Here is a 24714-nt window from a genome sequence, read left to right on the forward strand (position 1 = left end):
AATCATTGAACCCTAGTCAAACGCGTTCCACCAATTTACTTAAAAACACTTGTGGTTGTGATACTTTAACAAACAAAAAGTGCTTGTTTATACTAGAACAAACGGTATAATCTGGCCTCATAGGTTGACCAAACTCTTAGCGAAGATCCACCAAATTCCATTCAAACAGTTTGACAAGCTGTTAGTGTGCAGCGCAGGATGAAATGACAAAAATTCATTAAAAAAAAAAAAGAAAAAAGAAGTAAATTGTGTGTTACTGGTATGAACTTCCATTTATCATTACTCTTGTTTTATTGTAACCTGCAACATAAATTGGAATATGTATATCTCTCTCCCCGACTCAGAGAACTCTGTGTATCACTTACCAATTAGGGCTGTCACGATAAAAAAAAAAAAAAAAATCAACAACATTATCAAAATAAAAAAAAAGGCACTAATGCTGTTGGTCAAATTCTAATATAACTTTGTTTATTTTGGGTTCTTTTTTTGGCAAATTAATTAAACTCATAATACAACTGCATGGAAGTTATGAGGGACTGTGACTGTAACTCTACAGAGGCATACAAAAAAACAAAAGCAAAACATTTATTACATGTGCATATTTAGCACAAGATCCATATTGCATTCCTAAATATCACAGTTAATGCTAATAAACGGTTATCGTGACACCCCTAATGTCGACTGTCCACACTGTGGGAGTGCAATCAAAATCTGACTGCAAAAAAACGACTGGAAAACTGAGGACTGTGTACAGTAATGATGTCAACTGAATGTTTTACATCAGAACATCCTCATATGTTAAAATTGCAGCATATGTGTAACAGGGATGCGTATAATTATGTCAAAGGGGCACTCCACTTTAGCATTAGTTGGGCGGGTGTTTGGCGCTACTACTGCATATGTGAACGAAGCTGCATAAAGCTTTTGTGCTCCAAGTGATGCCATTTTGGTGGAGTTTCTTCCGTAGATGCAAGACTCTAACATGAAAAGATTTATGAGAATAATAATTTTCTTTAAAAACAGACATTTCTCCTTCTTTTTGCTCTAAACTGTCCATCAGTCTGATAGGAGTGTGATGCTAAATCAGTGAAATGCTATTTCAAAACTGGTACTGGGCTTTTTTAGGCGTGTCGTAACCACTGCCTGTGTTTTTTGTTGACAGCCTTAACTCACTTTCATTTGGCAACTTTAAAAGACCCCACCCCCTTTCTATCCTTTACCCTTGCTACAGTACGCCACTGAATATGTAATCTTCACTTAACAAGAGAACCTGCTCCCGGGCTTGGTCAAATTTTCTCATAAATAACTATTTCCTTTTCTTCAGTAATCGCTGTGTTCTAGCCGCATGATTAGACTTTAGGATCACCGAGACAGCAGACTACTTGGCTGCTGGAACAAAGACAAGATATCCGATATAAACACACTACACTATGTATTTGTGTTACTCTTGTTGTCTTTCTGTAAGATTTCATGGGTTGCTTTATATTCAACAGTGAGTGTTCTTCTTTTTTGCTTCTAGAGAATAAGACAACAATGCATAAAATGTACACAATAAGGAATACTAAACTCAGCTCAAGGCTTGGGCCACATCACAATACAAACTTCACTAAGATGTAAGGAGACAAATTGGTTTCTGATTAGCACCCCTTTTATTTTAACACACCTTAGACACCTTAACTTCATTAATATGTTTGTGTGTAGTTGCTCTCTTTGTAACTTTTATTTTTTTTCTCCGGGGCCAATGCCCCTAACTAGGTTTGGTTGTGTATGTTGCTGCTTTTTGCTCTCTTTTCTGTCTTTCAAAACTTTTACAGAGTGTCAGCTGTCCATCTGCTTTAATATCATAAAACGCTTTTTAGTGGCTACAATTTTTCAACCTATATACACTATTAACCAGGCCTATTAAAAAAACTAAAAATACAATGAATTAATTAATGAAATACAAAATCTTAGAGGTTTTTTTTTCTTTGCAAATGAACCTGAGCACTGAAAATGCAATGTGTGTGTGTCTGCATGTGTGTGTAGGTGTGTGTTTGTGTTTGAGCAAAACAGCAATAATCCATATGGATTGTAGGCCTTTTGGTTGTTACATCATTCAATTTATGGCTATTTCTGGGACACTTTCCCCCCCAAGAATCCTTCCTTCTTATAGGCTGTCGTTTCTGATCCTCGGGGTTTGGCGTATGTGTGGGATGGCACTGACTGAGTTTAAGATTGAAACGTTGAATACTTTTTTCCCCAACACCTTCTGAACGTGCTGCCCGATACTGTCCCGATCAAATAATCTCGACCTCAGAGCCTCCGACACTGAGAAGAATGCTCAACGAACAAAACAAAACAAAAAAAGAATACTATATACTCAATGACAACTGGTCAAACTGTAGGCGGATATGTTGACTCTTTTGAATATACATGTTCGCACATCTTCACTGCAGAATAATTTCAAACGAATCACAAAAGCAATCCTCCGTTTCCTCTTAGCAAACACAAAGCAGGATATGACGTCAATGAACGCTGCATCTAAAGAGCGTCGTTAGGAGGAAAGAAACAGCACAAATATACTTTCATGAGAATACTGAATGATAAAATGTACAGAATATGCTTTTTTTTTAATCTCCAAACAATCAAAATGAGTAATGCATACCTTTGACTCTTTTATCTTGTAATGCCCTAGCTCTAGAACATGTTCTGACACTCTCTGAAATCACAGTATTTTTCAAGTCAAAACCATATCTACAATAATCAGTATTTTGTTTTTAACCGTAATGAAAAAAAGGAGCCCTCTCCCTCAACCTCCAACCCCCCACCCAATCCCCACCCTCCCACGAGGACGCGTTTCTAAAAACAACATGAGAAGAGAAAGGAATACAAGGGTTGTGTTGACTCTCGTCGAGAATGCGGCGGTCGTCCCCCATCCGAGCGGCCCTCTAATGGAGACCATTAGGCCAGAGTTGATGTCTGATAAAGAGAACGATATCACTTCAAAAAACCCAAGGAACAACACATAATCCAAACAAGGTTGCTGTACATAGTAGAACCGGAGATTTCCGTGCATGTTATCCATGGGTGATGGCAGGGGTGGGGGAGGTGGGGGATTCGGCTGTAGGGGTGCGTGTGGGGGGGTGGGGGGGTGCCAAGGATCTCACTCAGCTGATGCCTGAACAGACAAGCCACCACTGATTTCATGAGCTGCAGAAGAGGATTTTTGATTACAGTAAGTATCAATAAAAAGTCAATGGGACTCTGAGACATCGTTTCTCTCTCGAGAGCTTTCGCTTTCTCTTTTTTTTCTTCTCTTTTTTTCCCCCTTTTCTTTTTTTTCTTTTTTTTTTTTAGCAAAAATATCATGCAGTCTTTAGTTCCAAAACCCCCCTTGGTGGGATCTCGTGTTTGTTTTGTTCGTTTCAGCAGGAAAAAGAAACTCAAAGTCTCCAAATTCTTCTTTCACAATTATTCTTAAACATTCAAGTCATCCTATTAATACTTTGTACAGCAGAAAGGTCTTTCGGATTTCACATGTGTATATATAAATATAATATATAGAAATATGCATATACATATGTTCAACTCGTATATGTGTATACATATTTTGGAACTGTATCAAAGCCAATTTAATGTGCTCTCAAAATATGGCCCATGATTCCTTGTGGGATGCACATCATTTCACATAGTACAACCAGTAGATAAGGTTGAAAAATCCAAAGGTGATAGGGAAAATGACCCGGGACCACTTGTCAATGGTGCTAACATCTGACAGGTTGGGGATTTTCAACTTGAGCTTGGAGGAGCGTCGTCTTAGCCGACAGTTGGCCCGGCTCCGCATGGCACTCCGATCCAGCGAATGGTGGCTGAAGCCATCTCGGGGGGCCATGGGCTTCCTGAATTGGACCCCGGAGCTGTCAAAGGACATGACCGAATTCCGAGAGTCACTGACGCTGCTCCCCACGTCAGAAGGCATCACTTCGTTATTCATCTCCAGCGTGGTGAGGAGGATGTTTCCATAAGCATCCACCTGTGCAAAGCGGCGAAAGACACAAAGATTCAGCGAGGTCTGAAATGCCAAGGAGCAGCCCCATTAATCCCATTAAAACTGATACTTATGTTAAACCCCCCCTCCCATCCCACAAGCTGTCAAGCTTAAGCAAAATGCAGGGATGATATGGAATGTCATTTCTCGCATGCAACAGAAATAGTTAACAAGACTTTCTTTATATATTACTGCTATTATTATTTTCTTTCTTTTTTTTTTTAACACAAGTTACTTTATCGTGAGGTCTGGCCTACAGCTGATATGATTGCTAAATAAATGTACCCCAACTTTTCTTTGTTCCTCGAGATACAGATTTCTTCGCTGTGTAAATGACCTGAAGGTGTTGGTTTGAAACGGCACGGAAATGGAGTCCTTGCAATGTGAAAGAAAAATGAAGAGAACATTAAACGGCTATAAAAATACTGGCAAATAAGCACATTTTCTCAGAAATTACACAAGGCATAAGACATAGAGTTAACAGGAACAACTTTTGAATAAACATAGCATTTTTAGTACCTCACACACAGGAAAACAGGAAAGGGGGGGGGGGGGCTTTTTTCACTCCATTTTAGCATCTGTCATTGGCAAATTGCATAAGTGCTGATGCTTCCTTATCTTACGTTTTGATGTTTATCCAATTTTTCTTTTTTTCATTTTGCAGGAAAACAGGCGCTGAAATATAAGGCCGGCCGAGTGAGAGTGAATAAAGCCTACAGCATAAACATAGACAACAACCTAAATAAGAAATGGAAATGTTTACACCACTGTTGAGTTAGATGAATAGGTATCTCAATGAAAAAGGCTATGTTCGATAAAAAGCAGTCAGTGCTTGAGGGAGAAGCAATGGATGATGGTCGGTGAATGCATATTAGGCTGTGGTGGCATCAGTATGCTTGTGGAAGATTACTTCAGGGACTAGTGTATGCATATGTGTCTTTGGATAAAATGGCTGTGGCTCGAAATCTTATGTGCAGAACATCGTTGTTTTGTACTTGAACTCTGACTGACACAGAGAGGTGGAGTACAAAAAAAGGGGGGAAAGAGAGAGAGAGAAAGAGGCGGCAGATGAAGATGCAAACCTGTTCCCTCAGGCGCTTCTCTTCGTATCTTGTGCGCTCATTGTTGGCTTTGTTCAGCCTCTCGCTGAGTTTCTTCTGTTGCGCGGGGCCCCGACCAAAGAACACGTAATTTACAAAGGCATATTCAAGCAGGGCCAGGAACACAAACACAAAACAGCCCATGAGGTAGACGTCGATGGCTTTCACGTATGGAATCTTTGGGAGAGTCTCCCTAAGGTGGGTGTTAATAGTGGTCATGGTAAGCACCGTTGTCACACCTGAGTACAGCAGCACACACACACACACAGAAAAGAAACACAGAGACCGTCAGATACTGCACATGTACACACTTTTACTCCAAACTGTACTTGTGTATCGTTACTTACTGCGTGGTGATAGAAGTGGTGAAAGGAGTGCACAATTTACTTTTATTTAGACAAAAATGTCATTCCAGTGTTCTTTTCTCCCTTTTAATCTTGCATTGCTTTGCTAATATAGTGGTAACTAAGTAATATTTGCCTTTAATGCGTGTTAGAGGAGATAAGGAGAAAAGTGGGATTGTTAAGTAAATGTAATCGGATACATATTTTTACTAGAGTTCATTGATTGGCTCCAAAGTAGGAGTTACAGTTCGCCGCTTTCACAGGGCCTCTGTCACTAACACAGAGAGACAGCCAACCATTCACATCTACCTCCAATTTACAATCACCAGTGAACCTAACATAAGCCTGTCTTTGGACTGCCAGAGAAAGACCATGAAAACATCCCCACGCAGAAGGGCCCAGCTGGGGGGTGGATTTGAACAGAGGACGCTGCACCATCACTATGCCACCGTGCCACCCTGATCACATCTTAGTCTAACTATCATAGCGTTAGTCACTTTGATGCGGTTTATTCAATTATCATGGCAGACAATGCTCTGAGAATACTTGAGAAATTGGATAAGTGTCATGAAAGTTACCAATTTTGGTAGTGTAGCTGGGCCTTGTGTCATTACTAATTATTTGCAATAAAAATATTATATTTAAAATAAAGATTTTTTTAATACTGTCTCACTGAAATAGTTGTGTTATTCTGTTTTTGGACTAATTTCTGGGAACAAAAGAAATTCCACATGACCGCAATGTCCTATTGAAAATAGCTGATGCTGTGACCTTTAGGTGTGCGTTTGTTGTAATTATCTATCAGTCATTTGCCTGTATATGCTTCAGAGTTACACAGGAACAAGTAACACTGCACGACAGCCACATGTTGTTCCTTCCTGTGATAATAAATATATTCTAGCAGAGATAGTTATGAGTTTAATAATGCAGCAGTGGCTGCGGCTTACCCAGGGCCACCCGAGCTGCAGAGGCATCATAATTGATCCAGAAGGAGACCCAGGAGAGGATGGTGATCAAGATAGAGGGCATATATGTCTGCAAGATGAAATATCCAATGTTCCTCTTAATCCTAAAACTCAGTGAAAGCCTTGGATATGCACCTGTAAGGAGAGAGGATGGAGGATGGGTGATTTTGGAGCAGGAGAAGAGTGAAAACACATTAGTAAAAAAAAAAGAAAAAGAAAGAAAGGAAAAAAGAAGGGAGAAACCATGGCACAATTTAAGTGTTCCAAACTCTGCACTTTGACAACACGCAGGGTAGTCATTTCTCCATTTGTTCAGATGGAGCACTTAATTTCCCCAAAGCGATGGATTCCTTTCCAGGGACAAGTTCGATTCCAATTAAACATGGCAGAAAGTCGCAAACGAGGCAGATTTTTCTGCAACCCCTATCTCAGCAGGCAGCTCCAGCATCCCTCTGAGAATTGTCACAGTGAGCTGCTCTGCTTTTCTTTTGCACTTTCTCTGTCCTCTAAACATTAACAAACGGCCATTTTTAAAGGTGGATAATTGCAGTGCATGCCTATATGCTGAGAGGAAGAAAAATGTGTGCCGTAAGTCATTTATTGCAGAATCTTACCAGAAAATGTTTTCTAGGAAAACTATCAGCCAATGTAAACACTGATGGGTGGTTTCTCTGCTGTCTAGACAAGATATTTTAAAAAAAAAATGTAAATAAAACTAGAATACAATGATGTACAAAAGATTTTGAGCACAATATTTAATTGGAAATCGTGCAAGGGCATGTTTATGTCTAACAGAATTTCATTTTGAGTGTGAAACTGTCAGCAAAAGTTGCGACAGGGGCACCGTGTTACATCTTGTCATTTTTTTACACAAAAAGATGAGCATTTGGGAACTGAACAGGTGAATGTGTTATCCAGTGTTGGTTTTTACTTTTTTACTCTGGATGCTATAACTCCAAGAGGATTTGGTTGGACATTATGTTGCTGAAAGAACTTTCGGCAAAAAGTGCTGCTGTAAAATCTTCATGAATTTTATTGAGTATTAATGGGAGCTTCTGTGCCATTGCACTAATGCACCACCACACAATAGAAACTATAGTTGTTGGCTTTGGACCAATGTGTTACCTGACTTACCACCTTTAAGTCACTGATCTGTCATCTTGTCATCTCACCAAAGGACAATTTTCCACTTTTTTTTTCTTTGCATGATTTTCACTTGTATTGTATTGTCGATGTAGCAACCTCGAATTACCTGTAAATCTTTTAATGGACATTCGCATAAATGCCTTATCAAATGTGATAAATACATGCCAGATAAAGAGCAGCAACAAATATTATTGGAAGTCGTCAAACTCAATGAATTATTAATCATACATTCGACTTTTTCCTCTGTTTACCCTTGTCTGGTTGCTTAAGGGAAGTTGGAATCAGTTGAAACACAACTAAAAGGACATTTATGTTACACGTCTAAGGTCGCTTCTACATCTTTGCTTGTTGAAAGTCCGATGAGAAGATTAATAATCCGTACGCTGAATACGAAGCACAGAGAGAGTGAAGTGTTAGGTTAACATAAATACTGCAAATAAGGATAATGAGCTAGCATGCCTGTATTCAGAGGGGAAAAAGCTCACCTACTAATAAAGCTATTTATCTCTCTCAAGCGCTCTAATTAACACATCTCATCCCCGGAGTCACTGACGTTTGCCGAGCAAACTGACAAGATTGCAAGGAGGCACTGCCACGGGCCAAGAAGTATACAGTATAAGGCAATATAAAAGCTGCTGCACTTTTTGTTTAAAGTAAACAAGATATGTTTTGTTAATTGGTAGTTTAATTCCTGGAAAAAACAGCCTCCCTCTCATCATTGCTCTCCATCTTCATAGCTCACTGTGCACAGCAGTAGTTTTCTTGTCGTTATGATTCTTTTAATAGCAATAATGATAAATAAAAGCTAAATCAAGAGTTTTAGAAGTGTTGCATGAGTAATCCTGATGAGACAGTTCTCTATAATCTCTAATTTGTGAGAAACAAAAAGATGTTTGCTGGACCATTTCAGGCTTTCATAACCAGCAGCTCAGTTTCTAAATTTCTGCATTTTTATTGTGATTTATTGTGCTTGTATGCAGCCTCTGTCTAAATAGATGTGAAGCATTCTTACCTGTAGTAAAGATGACCTCCTTGGACACCAATTGGGTGGCCACGATGGAGAACTGAGGTAACTCTAACTTGTCAACGCCTGTAACAGCATTGTCTCCTCCTTCCCAGAAGAATACAATGTCATCTGTGGTATATCCATCTGTGCCAAGGTCGGGGAAAATGAGAAGTCAGGGGAGGGAGGTGTAAATGTGATAAAGAAACCCTCGTTAAAGTCAACCACATTTCTGTATGAAGTCTGATACATGAGTATGGATAATAAGTCAGGGCCTGCACTGCTTTGAAGTCACTGAGAGTTCAGGAACATGGTGTCTTTATATGTCTGTTGACTGCCTTCCTAGATAATAGTTATCTATCTATCTATCTATCTATCTATCTATCTATCTATCTATCTATCTATCTATCTATCTATCTATCTATCTATCTAAGAACATCATATAAACAGAAAAGCATGGTAGTGGTAGTGTGATGATCTGGGGTTGCTTTGCTACTTCGGGAGCATCAACCAGGATTTCTGCTCGTTACTAGAATGTCCTGAAGTAGAATTCCCTGCCATCAGTTTGTATCCTGAAGCTCATGCATACTGGAGTTATGTAGCAGTCAAAGTCCAGACTTAAATCGAATTGCTTTGGCAAGACCTTAAAAGGACCGGACCGTTCCTGCTAAAAAACTAAACAAAAAACCCTCCAATGTGGCTGAATTAGAACAATTCTTCAAAGAAGAGTGAACCAAAGCTCCTCCACAGTGGTTTGAAAGACTCATTGCCAGTATTTGCAAATGCTTGACTGCAGTTCTTGCTGCCAAGGGTGGCTCAAAAAAGTGCATGTGGCATTTGTTTTTTACATAGGGACGGGTAGATTCGGATAGCTTTTTCTCCTTAATAAAAGCTATCATCATTTAAAAACTATTTTGGGTTATGTTTGTCTAATATTAAAATTTGTTTCACGATCTAGAACATTTACGTGTAACAAACGTTCATGTTTTTGTTGTAGTTTTTCATTTGGTGTATTTGTTAAGTAAAAGATCAAGTGTAGTCAAGCAGTGGGAGCAGGAAGAACACATTTTTGCTTAAGACTTAAATCTACCAATCCATAATCACATGCTTCACTATCCCATCTCCTGTGAAGATATAGCCCCGTATGCATTAATATCTACATAAATTAACATATACTGTATCATAGGTATGACGCGCCCACATATTCTCAACTGGCAGTGCAATTGAAAGTGACCACAGTTAGATTTATGTCAGTAGGCCAGCATGCATTCACTGCAGAGCCGTTTCTCAGTCTGAGAAGTATTACTCCATTTCACATTCTACTACTCTGTGCTCAGACCTGGACTGCATTCAGTAAGGGACCAGGATTCATTACTATTAAATCTCTCTTTTAGGTTATAGGAAATGCGACATTGTCCATGAAATTGAAACAAGTGGCTGACTTATAAATCAAACTGATGTCTAATGTGCACCATTCACTAGTGCATAGCTTCCATGACTGTAAATAGCAGAAATGCATGCAAGTCTTTAATTCACAGCCTGTCCATATTTGATTGCTTATTGAAATCCCCGAGGGTAAATGCTAGGCAGTTTTATCTTGAACAACATGAACCACAAAATATCTGGTGTATTGAGCAAGTGGATTTGATTGATGGAACGGTCAATGAAAATGATCAAGCAAATACAATTTTTAATTACACCACAAGCATATTTTTCTCTCGGATAATGATTTATTGAAATTAAAGCATTTGGGGGAAAATAATATGTGAAACAGCTGCCAGCTAATGTTAGGAGTTGTATTTTATAGGAAAGTTTAAAGTGAAGTGCAGACTTTTAGTTTTTATTTCAAGGGCTTTTTTTTTTCAATAACTATTTGGGAATTACAGACACTTTTAAACACAGCCCACTCGTTTTCAGAGGATCAAAATTATGAATTGACACAATTTTAAATATAAGGATTGTTTTTTATACTTGGATGAAAATTCTTTGACTGGCTGAAATCTTGTTTGTGGTTCTCTCTGCCTTCAGGTTTGTACTTAGTAACTGAAAAGCATGCACTGTTGGGTTGAGACCAGGAAATTGATAAATATCCCAAACCCTTCCTGGTCTTTTTTGATACTTTGTTGATGTTTGTAGTTTTGCATTGTGCATCTTTTGGCAAATTATGGGTAGAGGATACGCTACTTTGAGTTTATGATTGTTTTTTACTTTGTTTTCTTTGTTAACACAAGTATTGTTTTACCACTACCACAACACAAAGCCATCGCTTTGTGTTGTGGTAGTGGTAAGACTGTTTATTAATCGGTGAGCATGGCTAACTTATTAGTCTTTCCCAAAATATCAAACTGCCCCTTTAGGACATACTGAAAAAGTTCCGATTTTTGAAAGAAACATACTACCTTATTCAAAGTATCTGGGTCCAGACTACCTTCTAAATGAATCATTGCTGATAAGCCCTGAATCTGGTGCTAAATGGAACCTAACCAATAACTAATTACTACCTTCTTGCTACCGATATATTGGTTACATGTCTTATGTACAAATTATTCATTGAAATGTATGATGTGGATGTGATGGGTAGAGTTAGTATATTATTTATTAATGTGGACACTATGTTACACATTGAAAGTTCACTACGGTTTGCAGTATTAATTACTGGCCTTTGCCACTGAATAATCCACGGCTGGCTTGGTCCATCTGTCACACTGATGGCGGACTGTGACTATTAAAACTGGGACTTCAGCTCAGCCAAAACTTAGCCGCAACATTAAAAAGGCAGCAACCGGGAAAAAGATTTTGCCAGTAATAGGGACTATATCTCAACCTCACTTCCTATTTCATCAACTTAAGTGATGTCGTCATCCAAATAGATTCAATTTTCCTCCCTTTTCCTGTAAAGAACGCAGACAGTTCGAGTGTATCGGTGTTTTCCCAGACTACTGAAAGGAACCAAAGAAGTTATCTAATTTTTGTGCGTGTATTTCATTTCAGCTCAGTTTTGCAGTCATTTACGGTCATATTAGTTTCTCTCCTCTGCGTTCTTTGCTGATCTATGCACCCTAAAAACCCTTTTAGATTGATTACTGTCTCTTTTGGAGGTGAGTAATCAATGCACATCATCAAGCACTGCAACTTTTTCTTTTTCTGAAGGCAGTCATGAAGTCATATACGCCGAGGGTTAAACATCAGACAATTGCCATACATGTGCAAAGATGACAAATATCTTTCTAATTCCTCATGCTACAAAATAAACCAAAATAAAACTTTATGTATTTGCACCTAATTCAATATAGATTACCTGTATTGTAGTGATTAGCTAGCAAAAAAGTCATGGTTGAACATTAGGGTGGAGCATACTGGGGGCCGTCTGCATTATGCGAAACTCTTGAACCTTTTATGCATCAGTTTATGAAGGAAAATTATTATCAGGCCTGGGGAGTAAAAATATGACAAAAATTCTGATATAAAATAGAGTTAAGCTCCCAGACAAACCATACTGCTTTTAAATAATTATTCTCAGCTTTTCTTCCCCCTCACAGTTTGGGCCACTCTCCTTAAAAGTTGCTTTAGTTAATTGAGGCTGCAACACTGATTCTTTTTCATCCATCCTGCTTGAGATCATTGTCCTGCTACATGGTCCAGTTCCGGACAAGGTTTCGCTGTTAGACAGAGGGCCTCACATTTGATTGTACAATCATTTGATATACAGAAAAGGTCCTGGTCATGGCTCCAAAACAAGACCAAATCATCACCCTTCCACCACCGTGCCTACATGTTTGTGCTGATATGGTTTTTTGGATTTTTCCAAATGCAGTGCATTCTTGCATACTTTTTCTAATTGTAGTGTCATGAACTTTAACATTTAACATGCTAACTAAGGCCTGTAGGGTCTGAGAAGTAGCTCTTGGGTTTTTTGCTATTTCTCTGAGCATTGCACAGTTTGACTGAGAACAAAAATTTATACTTATGGCTGTAGGTATGTTATTTTTTTTTTGAAGGGTCTTTTGCATTACTCACAGCTTTCAATTTCCAGGGTGCAGTTCTGTTCATCAAGAGGGTACCTCCTTAAGTCCATCATGCAAGCAGCAGTAGTGGTTATCCTGTGAGACAAAGACAGAATAGAGACATGAAGACCTGGTACAGAAAAGACCAGATGAGGGGAGTAGTAAAAAGTCCAACAACAAGGAAGACATAGTGCAGTGGGGCAAGGAGTGGTCCTTTACCTGGAAGTTTCAAGTTCTAATCCTGCATGAATCCAAAACTTGCATTAACCTTTTTACGGCACATGTGAAGCTCATGGTCAGGAGATCTGCAGGAAGTAGATTTTCTTTTTTCAAATTCTTCCTTTTCTTGACATTTTTATATTTCTCCTTTAATATAGAGGTCATCATTTGTCATGTTGTACATAATAATGAACCATTAGTATGACGATTCCATAATCAAAATTCCCTTTAAGAGTAATTATTCTGCAGGTCATTGATTTGATGACAGTTTGTCAATACTCTATCTGTCCCTATGGGTCTGAACATACATAGCTTTGTAGGTTCTTTTCTATAAAGGGGAAAATGTGAGACTTCAGTGTGATTTATACATTTGTGATTTTTGAGGTCTGGTGACGTTATTTCGTTTTATGTGGATCACTAACTGCTCAGAGCCTGCATAGGATTTTGTCGATTTATGTTATTTATTGCTTGCTCTGAGATATGCATTTCTGCCAGGTAGCTTTAGAAAAATGTATGCATAGTAGCTTAATGCCAATAAATCAAGGCGCACGGGAAAGCAGCTTTGGCTACAAATTACACATGTGGGGGTCTTTGAGATATTCACCGGTGCAGCAGATTTTAGTTATTACATTTCTGCGGTTTATACCAGCTGGTATGTGTTCATCACACCAGTTCTCATTTGCTTACTGCTGCCCTGTGCAAGTAAAATATATTTACAGTAAATTAACTTTCAGGTCATCGCCTTGTGACAGAAGCAAGCAGCACATTCATGTGAGAGCATGATAGCACCTCACAAAGTTTCAGCTTTTAGAGGATGCAATACTTTCGGGATACACTGAATCATATAAGCCACAGATGCTGCCAGAGTCCATGGTTTTATACTAATATAGCAAGAAAATATACACAACCATCTACCATAACTAGAATTAGAAATACATTAGATAATAAGCTCTTTGTGCTGGAAATATATTGCTTGAACACAGAGTCTGTAAATTGGTCATGGTGGCGTGAACACAGTTCTGCTGGCAGGTAACTGGAAAACAAAATATGTTCTGCTGAAGCTGATTTGGCTATATTTACACCCCAGCATGTGTGGCTACTAAAGCCATGATGGCAAAAGGCACCATGAAGGGTAAAGAAAATTATACATGTACATAAACAAAGTGTGCGACACGTATGTGTTTATTATTCACAATAACACTGTGCTGCATTCTGCTGCACAAGCAGTAAGCTGTTCAATCTGCATGCTGTTCTGCTCTACTGTACCGCACCTCCCTGTTGTCTCACAGTGATCTTCTGCTGAGAGGGTATAGCAGGGCCACTATTGTTACACACTGTGACAAGATAACATCATGCCTAATTACATTAACAGAAAAGGTCCCTTGGCAATCGTGATTCGAGACCAAAAGTTGAAAAAAGTCAAAGTTAACAATAATTACAGTTTAGAATTGCTATATGAGTCCATTTAGTCGGTTTCTCCCTGCACTTGTAATATGAGCACCATGAACACCATGTTAGAGAAAGACCAGGGTTTGGAGTAAACTAGATTTATGCAAACATACAATTGGGATTGAAGTTCATAGATAAAATAAACAGCTGAAAGTGGATAGTGCAGCAGTCCTTCGATATCATGATTACAATAATAAAGACAAGGAAAAAGTAGAACATTCACAGTTAAAAGAAACATTGGCTACCAGTTGGAAACAAACAGAGGTCTCCTGGGTTACATTTGAATGTTTCCTCTTGTGTTTAGCAAACCTGTCCATCCACCCAGACCACCTCCCTACATACCTTTACCTGTGATCACTACAGTCTACTACTACTACTTGCCTATGAGATGGTTTTTTTTAAAAAGGCATCATCATATTAAAAGTTGAGTCCTTTGCAGTTCAGACCGCAGAAAGAACACGGAGACAAAAAAGAAAGATAAATTATCAGAGATCATTTCAAATCATTTGGGGCTTCTGTTATAGATAGTCTACATACTAGCCAGGTTTGGTCTTGGTGCTGAAATTGCACTGAAAACTCAAGGAGTCAACAGAATTTGAGCTAATAGCCTCATGCAAACAGAAAGCAGCCAGTTTCCATTATCAATAATCTTGTCTCTTGCCTATAGATTATTCATCATGAAGTGCAGATATCTGCAGTTTTATGCAATCCCATCAAACACTGTGTTGTTTTTTTACATTGATTAAATGATCAATTTAACATTTTCCTTTACTGCAGTTAAAATTATTAATTAAAATAAATAAGGTTAAAATCATAACTCTCTCTTTTTTTTCATGATTGCACAGCAAACATTAACAAAACATCCAAAAAAGAGAGCCACCCCCCCCCCCCCCCCCCCCCCCCCCCTCCAGAGAAAACTAATACGATGGGTCCTTTTTGATCATAAACAGGAAGACAAATCCTGTCAAGACACTGTTACTATTCTTAAAAGACAATACCCCTGATACAGCAGCACAGCGGAGCAGTGGAATCCAGGCAGCTGCAGAAACAGCAGCTCAGAGTAATGGACAGAAATGAATTCTTTACCCCTCGGCAAAAAAAAGAAGAGAAGCCCACAAGAAATGAAATTGACTTTATATGTGACAGTTAACAAGTCAGGAGAGAATCATCATTGAGTAGGCACGAGCTTGGATGGCTCACAGCGAGGGGCTGGGATTTGGAAATGTCAGCAGATGTAGGTCAGCAACTTCCAGTCCCACAAGAGATGGTCAGCAGCCTCAGACCTGTGCATGCACTGCAGTCTGACACTCAGCACTCTCTACGCTCTGGATTTTAAGTTTATATGCAATGCAATTTAGTTGTCTTTGGAGGTAAAAGACGAAAGTGAGGTATGGGGAAGGGAGCCATCTCAATGGGCCGGCCTTTGGAATTGGCATCTAACGCCTAAAGAAACCTTTGTGGTCAAAATTCTGTTTTGATGGAACTTTGCAGCTTCTTTTAAGTCACTGCATTGCAAAAATGATTCATGAACAAAAGGGCTGACTAGTATGCAGCCAGTAATATAAAAAATAAATAAATAAAAGGTTCATTCCACTCATTTCAAAGAATTATGCCAACATAACACCACTACTAAAAGCAATCTGGAGGTGGATCCCAGAGGCTCGGCACTACAGACTGGTAGGCTTTCAGATATCTGAGCAAAAGTTGTGACGCCTACGCAGTCTACTCCTGTATCCATCTCTGTGTGGTAGTTTGCTTACCAAAGAAGATCACTGTAGTATCACAATGCTTGGCTTAATAAACAGAGCAACATGAGAGAGCAGATTTACAGAAACGGGAAGAGAGAGAACACAATCTGGCGAGAGCTTAGCTCAACAAAGCCCTCAATGCTCATATTGGCTCGTTGGTTTGCTGGTGATGATTCAGCCTCTGAACCCATTGGCAAGTTAGAAAAACCTGCTCAACAGTTTTTTACTGAATACATCTTCTTTTAGTGATGTTGGAAGTGACTTTGCGTGCAACACCCTGATGTTCCCATGCATCTTTTGCGGTTTGTTATACGTAATAAAGCACAAGGTTCAAATCTATCTGTAGAATTACCTGGTACAACCGAAAACAAAGAGCTTAAAGAACCAAAATGTTGCAATGATGGAATTTCATTGTTTGTTTGTTTTTTTTTGTATTTGCATTCATACAATTCCTTCATCTCTGGATTCTTGTGGGCAAGCACAGCAATAATAATTCATGTGTCACAAGCATTTCAAGTAAGTGTTGAACTCAAAATATTAAGTTGAAAACTGTTCTGGGTGCATGTATGGGTACCTAACTTGATCCTCAAGCAATAGCTGAAATTAAAAAAATATATACTAGAAACTGAAGTGTTAAAACTGCTTTAAAGGGTTCAAAGCTAAACTGTATGGACTATTACTTGAACAGTGCATAATCCTGTTAAAGTATTACCCTAAAAAAATGTTAATTAAATCTATGAATAAAAGTAACGCGGCAAAAAGTGCCTTTTATCCCACTGAAATTTATTGCTGTACGAGAAAAAAGAGACACAAGTACTTTGAAATTATGCACAAGCCTAGTTAGACTGTCACATCAGAAGAACTGGTTTGTGATCTGAACCATTCTTGGAGCATTGATCATTGCTGCATCCACAACTCTCCATTGCAATCTATGTATTACAATACGGAAAATTTAGAACTAAGGATAATTATTACCGTTTACTTTATTAAAGTAAATTAAGTTGTAGCGCAGAACAGAGTAGTCTTCGAGTTATAGGTCTGAATATAGCATCTTTTAAAATATCTTTTTCGTGTGTGTTTGATCATGAGAAAAATTGATTTAAAAAAAAAGTTGGTGCAATCTGACTGGTAATCTGGAAGAACAAAGGCTGCTGGTACAAAGAATCATTCACCATTCAACACTCAAAGCCACATCAGTGGGTAAAAAATGACGGTGCCTTTGTGAAGCAGAGACACTTTTAAGCTTTTACCCAAAATGATTATAAAAATAGAAGTAGTCGAAGAACGCAAGTTAGATTAGAATCACAGTAAGTTGTACGAAACAAAGCACATTTAAAAAAAAACAAACACAAAAAAACACACCAGTGCTAGCACATTTCACAGTGAGTGGGTAGAGAACAGGACAAGGTGCAGTAGCGTGTTTAATGTGATTGTCCACAGTTTGTGTCTATCCCCCACGTCGTGCTCAGTAGCAGGACGTGGGGGATAGACTCAAACGGGGAGGGGCTGCAATAAAATCCATTTAAAGACACCGAAAACCTCAGGCACTCTGATTTGAGAGTCACAACAATCAATTAGCTTGAACTCAGACTACAAACATTTATTGTGCATTGTCTGTTCTGGTTGTCCTCACAACCTCTGGGCAAAAGACGAACAAATCAAGAAAGCAATTTCATTACACGCTCATGGGAAGCTTATAAAGGCCCTGGAATCACCACTGCATGTACGATTATGCACTTTTTTCTAATTACACACTGCTGACAAAAATCAAATCTGAGACCATCTACTATACAGCTTACAGCAGACAACACCAAACTGTAGTACGTCTCAGGACGAGCTGTTGAAGAATTAGCTGACGTTAAAATCCCCTGGAACGGACTTCGCTTTCCATTTCGTGCATGCGGAATAAAAAGCCAGCCGAAGTGCAAATGCAGGTGTAATGCAATTTTCTTCTGGCTCTGGTCCATTTTTGCTACCCTTGTGCCTCTTTCTGCGGGCGCAGAGGAACCTGCATGTGTTGAGCTGCGCTGAGTGGAGCAGCTGGGAATGTTTATTCAGATCAGGTGGCGCAGTGTCATTTGGTACCATTTTGGCACAAGTCTCCACCTGCTTAAATTGGCCGCTGCACAAAGTTGTTATTTTATTCCACACACATTCAAAAACTAACAAAGCTAAATATTTAATGGGGTAAAGTCAGAGATTTCACTTGGTATATGCTATTTTGTCCGTGCTATTTTTCTGTTTGCTTAATTAGTACCTGCATGGAACAATTTTAAATACTTTTTTTCAAGTTCCCTTCCTTAAAATACCAAAATAGTGTACTCGCCTTCATAAAGGATGTACTCTCCAAGTCCCCCTCTAGTCGTTCCCAATGTGATCATCAGCTGGATGTATGTAAACAATGTTGGATATATAACGTTCCCCATCAAACAGCAACTCTTTTTTTTTGTTTTGTTAAAATAATATATTCATCCTATTCCTGACTTGGAGAACAGAAACACAAGTACAGATTGTACTTGTCTGGTCAGAAGCTAAAATTAGCTTGGCATGCCTGTGTGGAATTGTCACAGTAGATCCAGATGAAACCGTCTCACAGATATTTGTTTGCCACCTCTGCATCAGTGAGGATGCATTTCTGTTGAAGTGATAATAGCCCTGTGACGAGTCATAAGAAGAAAAAGAAATACTTTTGCAGTCACATCTCCTTTTGTGTCAGCACCAATTTGGTAATTTGGCATTTCTGAATGCTGATTATCGCATTAATAATTCATTACTTCATATGATGTAAACCCTGTCGCTGACATTTTCCTTTATTCGGTGAACAAAACGCCTTCCCAGCTTCTTTGCCTCTGTCACACTACTTTATTTTAATAACTTGTGTTAAGAAAAGCAGCAATCCATTGTGAGTTCCATAAACCTTACTTTAAGCAGTGCCCAGGGGATTTTTAGATGGGTCCCTCTGTGCGCATTTGCTGTTGACTGAATTGTCTGGTTCGTCACAGTGATCTGGGACATTGAGGTGGTGAGCATTTTAAACCTTTTTTTTTTTAGCCTTTCTGGGTCAATGAACCTTTGCTTTAATGTATTCGTCACTGCTTCCAAAACATTGTGATTGTTTCAGGTCAAGCTTATAACTTTGCAGACCATTAACTTTAAAAATAAAACTTGAAAGTCTGTTTGTTGTTACCAAAAATAAATCTGTCATATTTCATCCTGCCAAAGGACCAGATGATATGGGCTAGCAGAGGTGATCTTGTTTTTCCAGCTTAAATGTGGTTTAAGGTTAGTAAAATATACCACTTGATGAAGGAAATGGCCGGCAGCACAGCAACAGTTGTTCAGGTGATCGTAAGAGCTGTATGTATGGATGTTCAGCAGTTTGCAAAAGTTTTAGCAATATCGAAATACTTATGATTCTGCTGTACTATTTATTTTACGGCTAATGCTGTTTATGGTCACAGTGAGACGGGTCCTTTACTGGCACACGTGGAATGTTTTTCTGTGCTCACATTATATTTTCTGGGGCTTAGACTTCTTCTAGTATAAAAGTAAAATGTAAAAGGCAACAAGAACTCTGTCCAGTTTCCTTCCAGGCTGTGGGCAGAGAAACATCCTGGAAAGATTTCTAATCAGTTGCTGAGGAAAATGGAGCTGCACATAGCCACACTCACACTGGGACATTTCATGGTGTCCAGTTCCTTCTCACTTGACCTGTTGAGACTGCAAGAGCCAATCTGCCTCTAAGTTCAGCTGTGTAACAAACTTTGGTAATGATAAAAATGATAAATAATAATTACGCAGTCTCATCTGTATTAACATTAAATGGCTCAGTCATGCTACAGCAAAGACAGGAAAGCAACCTCCTTGTAAAAGATTGGTGGTTGCAAGTTGATTGGATTGATTTTTTTTTTTCTGATTTGGTGCCCAACTGTGAATAGCTGTGGCAACAGCAAGGTGACTGCACAGGTTGCCTGGTGGAAGGCAAGCAATTCTGACTTAAACAGTCAGTCTCAGACAGATTGCAGACAAAATAACTAACTAACTTCCAAACGCATTGCTATCTATTTGAGTCAGTATTCACTGATAAGGGCACGCCTGTGACAGGCCACTTTCCAACAGGGGGATCAACTCAACTGGTTGTAGTTTGGTTATATTGCTGTTCAACAGCAAGGCTGGTGAGTACCTGTGTCATTTTGTAGTTAAGTTGAAGTCCTGGAACACCTATGTCACTGTTTTTGGAGGAATTGGTTTGGGCTGGATTACTTTATTAACTGGATATTATCACAAACAGATTACATGTAATTGCCATCTTGACCCCATTCAATAGGACATGATAGCAAACTGATAGTACACTGACTCTGTCCTATTGCCATGTTTTCCCAGCCTGACATACCAAAGTTGCTCTGCAGACAGAGACTGTTTGCGGGTTGTTGTAGACCTGGTCTACTTAAAAGTTCATTTCACACGGTCGCAGCAACCAATAGTCATCAACCTAAAAATTAACTGCACTCTTAGTGTCACAGCATTGCTATTATGATGTGAAAGCAAATAAAACAACAGTTGGACGGTAAACAGAGAAAAAGAAAGACAGAAGAGTGTGGCACAATGTATCCACAGCACCGATGCTTGCCTGATAAGCCACATTAAAATTAACCAGCAACCCACGTAGTGCGTAGCGTTTTTACTGCTCTTACCTTAATCCATATAAGACGGTGCCATCAGGGTGCAGTCGGATCATACGGTTTTTTACTGTCACACCATGAAGAAAGGACTTCTTGTCATTAAGGAAGTAGGTGTCAGGGAGCCAAAGCTGGTCTGCTACACGGTTGTCCAGAGTTAGGTTTAGGTTCAGCTCACCATAGGCCAACCGTTTATCTCGCCAGCTCTGCTGGAAATACATTGTGATGGTATAGTCCTGGGAAGAAGTAAAGGAAAAACCAACATAAACCACAGGCAAAAAACAAACAAAGAAACAAAAAAGTACTCAACTGTACTCAAGGGGAAAAGTAGACAGTTGTTTTAGATTAACTGCTGCTCAAAAGTTAAGTGCAGAAGAAACTAGAAGATGCTTAAGTGAATCTCAGATCAGGAAAAAACATCTAATGTTTCTGATTGTGTTAAGGAAAAGCGTGAGAGAGAAGGATTAGGAGGAGAAATGCAGTGAAGTGGAGAAATATCGTCTTGCAGCTAATGTATCCCCTGTAGCCAAAGGGCTGTGCTGTTAATAGTGCTGAGAAAAACACGAGTACAGGCGCTTAATGTAAAACCTACAAAGTGCAAAAAAAACCAAAACGGCGGCTTTCGATGCATCTCAGATTATTAGAGTTAAATAACAAGTTTACCCACACTCTGCATTTGAGCATGATGCCTATTAAGAGATCTGGTATCCTTCCTTTCTGATTTATTATTAATGACATAATATTTTTTCAGAAAACGCCTCACCCGTGTACAAATGAATGGCCACGGGGCTCGTAATGAGAACTAAACCAAACTACTGATAAACAACTCAATCACCCCTTTCAGTGACATTTCTCATTAATAATCAGCAATTTTAGATGCAAATTTGAGGAAAGGCACTCTAACGTCATTTTAAAAAACACAACCCAATGAAATTTTCTGCTACTCAAAAACCTGCAAACGCATCGACGGGCGGAAAACACTGACATTTTATGTTTTTGTTTCATTAAGACCGTGAATTTTTAATAATCAGTCTGAGTGACTGATTGTTAGATGTCTTGATGCATTCTCAATCATCCAGGAAAGTAAATCTCCAAAAGTTGATGCTGTGATTGCAGCCATTCCCCAACTCTCTGTGAATGGTACTCATGGCCATTGATCAGTGGGTTTTGGTTAGTGGTTGTTGATCAATGGTCATGAGAATTTGCGTAATTAACCTGACATCTGACCTCCCAGCCCGTTGTTCCTTCAGTGGGCTGGTTTCAGTCATTATGCAAATGTACTGTTTATAAGATTGGGGAAACCTGCAGTCAGCTGAGTCTGAAGAAGTCACTTGGATGAGTGATGAAATATTTCTCCTACAAAACGCTACGCCCAGATGAACAGAATCAACTTTAGGGGATTGTTAGATGTATGTCAAATCACAAATAAACTTTGAATTTTTGGAAAATTATTCCATCACTCCAGAAGCAAAAAAAAGCCATACAGCAGAAAATAACAACAATAATCATAATTTTTAAAAAGCTGCCACACTATGTGGGCGGCTATATCATGCTGAGTGAAAGAAAAAGAACGCTAAGAGACAGGATGATGTCATTTTTCAGACATCAGCCATATTGCCTTATCCAGTACTCCAGCCTGCCTCTCTGACAGTCTTTGTCAGAGCAAACGAACACGTTGTATATTACCTGCAAACTAGTGTGAGGAGTAATGATGAAAAAAAGGAAAGAAAAAAGAACCTGCAGTCAAATCTCAGTGTCTCATTCAGTAACAAGCAGAAGCGGTTGTCCACCATCACACGTATCCACAGTCTGTGTGGCCGTTCAGTCCAACTGAACTGTACAAAACACAGTTAGTAGTGTTTGTAGCTGGAAAGCCTTTGAGCAATCCTGCCTTTGCTGATTCTGTAAGCAAGTATTTGCCTTGGTATTTGCAAGTGCTGTGTGATAGTTATTTACTTGGTAGTGATCCCATGCAAAGTAAATGCAGGGATAATATTGCCAATACTGATTAGAATGATCATTAATTTGCAATTTGACCACTAAATCACTGTGATCGGATACCACAGTAATTAGTGAGCACACCAAAACACACCTTTAAGCTTTTCATGTATTTTCAAGTCTTCAAAAAACACTAATTTTGAAGACCTGGAATTTAAATGTGCTTGTCTCTAAAGCACTTTGGATCATCTTTTATTATTTAAATGTGCTGCAGGCTATAAATAAAAATAGATGTGACAGTCAACACAGAAATATTCAGATATTTTTCATAGCGAGTGTTTGAGATATATTTTTGGGGAATTTTGGTATCTGATATTTAATATTTGCATGGTTTAGCATGAATCTAGTCTCTTCTTGCAAGGTTGGGAGTTCCTAGTGTGAAGCCCTCCTTAAAACAATGAGATCTGAACTTACCATGTTTACTTCTGAGATGGAGTCTATACTTGCTATGTTGATGCTCATTCCTACGACGACTGGAGGACCTGAGGAGAAAGGAAAACTTGGCGTCACCAAAGCGCTTTTATTTTTTCTTTTCTTCTTAAACACACATATTTTGAAGCGATGCTCTAACATTAAACTGCTTGATAAATTCAGCAGCATCCACCCAGCCACATCAGATTTTGTGTACTGACTGATGCAAAAATCGACACTGTGTTATGTTTTTGCATATGAAAACAGCCATTTTTTTTTTTTTACCGAAAATGCACTGTACCCTTGTTCAACAGCTCAAATACCCCCATCCCCAAAAAGACAAAAAAAATCACACTGAGCACAAATATAAAGGTTAGTGCTTAATATGTGCAGTTGCCAGTGGGTGGATGCAAAGCCCAGCGTAAAGATGAGCCCCTTTCAGAAGCCTCTGAAACCACACGGAGAAAATGCTCTCGTACATACACGTTTCTATACTAGCAGTTTATGTAAAAGAACGAAAAGAGTGAACCACGCCTCATTTACATGATTATAGTGCATGTGACAGATATGCATGCTGACTCTCTTACAAATGCAATAACCACATACCCATTTCAGTCGTCACACAACTTTAGGTTTACGAGGTGTATGCATTCACAGTGCACATAAAACCACAGTCGCTGCAACCAACAGCCAGTGACACCATGTGACTGTGCTGTATACAGTCATGAATACGCATGAGACATTGCCTCAAATACAGGAAGGCACACTGTAACACTAAAAAACGTAGATACATAACTGCAATAAGCGCTTGCTTGTTCTTTTCTTAATGCCTTGCATTGGCCTTAACTGGGGGAACAGATCTGTTACCATTAGTTCTCAGTGTTTTATTGGTGCAAAATACAGCCTTCCCATTCCCTGTTCTTCAAACTAAGTCACCTTTATTTTGGTTGATGGAGCCACAAAATATAATTTGCTGACACGGAAAACAGAAACAGCAATAGCAGATCAGTGATTGGTTCATGTGGCAAAGCTGAATCAGGGAATTCAGATGATGTGCCACAGTTTTATAGTGGAAGTGGCATTTGCATAGGAATCATAACTACGAGAAGAAAAAAAGCAACTCTGCTGCAGTGTGTACAATCTAATATATCATCATACATACCCGAAAGACATCAGACTTATAGCTTTTTACTAAAATGAATCAATGCGATAGCTACGTTATTAGTGCACTGCTGCTGTGTGAACTGCATGTGATATACTACTGTATATCATATGCATGGATATACTGCATCTACAGTATATCATTTTTCAGGGACTGGTGGCACACATTAATTAGAAAATAGAAAGGAATAAGGACGGCATGATAACTTTTTTTTATCACAAGCAATGACTGGTTTGTTATGCTGATTGTTTCTTCGAATTTTCTCTTTTTTAAATAAAAGTTTACTAGGCCATCATTTCCTGCACAGTTTTAACTGCACAGTGAGATTCCTCAGCATTAGCTGCTGGTAATAGGTACTGAAAGCGAAAAAATTTTTTTTGGAGTTTCATTGGGACAGAAGTATCAAGTAGAAAGCACCACCAATAATTACTTTTTTGTAATAACACAATATAATTAACA

The 24714-nt window shown here is 38.9% G+C and overlaps 1 protein-coding gene across 1 annotated transcript in view; it reads right to left on the bottom strand.

Annotated features, from left to right (window-relative positions):
• Positions 1-3658: 3658 nt before the first annotated feature.
• The window catches only part of gabrb4 (gamma-aminobutyric acid type A receptor subunit beta4), a 52111-nt gene continuing 31055 nt past the window's right edge, over positions 3659-24714 (bottom strand). Inside the window, exons 3-10 of the mRNA XM_085363512.1 lie at positions 23097-23164; positions 20700-20920; positions 12603-12685; positions 8595-8732; positions 6419-6571; positions 5110-5366; positions 4313-4402; positions 3659-4012 (exon numbers count right to left, since the gene is read on the bottom strand). Of these exons, the coding sequence (XP_085219638.1) occupies positions 3659-4012; positions 4313-4402; positions 5110-5366; positions 6419-6571; positions 8595-8732; positions 12603-12685; positions 20700-20920; positions 23097-23164 (1364 nt within the window). The remainder of the gene's footprint in view (positions 4013-4312; positions 4403-5109; positions 5367-6418; positions 6572-8594; positions 8733-12602; positions 12686-20699; positions 20921-23096; positions 23165-24714) is intronic.

Source organism: Diplotaxodon limnothrissa, linkage group LG10, assembly GCF_057381915.1.
Source record: "Diplotaxodon limnothrissa isolate DT_005_m linkage group LG10, D_limnothrissa_male_GT1.1, whole genome shotgun sequence".
Taxonomy (NCBI): Eukaryota; Metazoa; Chordata; class Actinopteri; order Cichliformes; family Cichlidae; genus Diplotaxodon; species Diplotaxodon limnothrissa.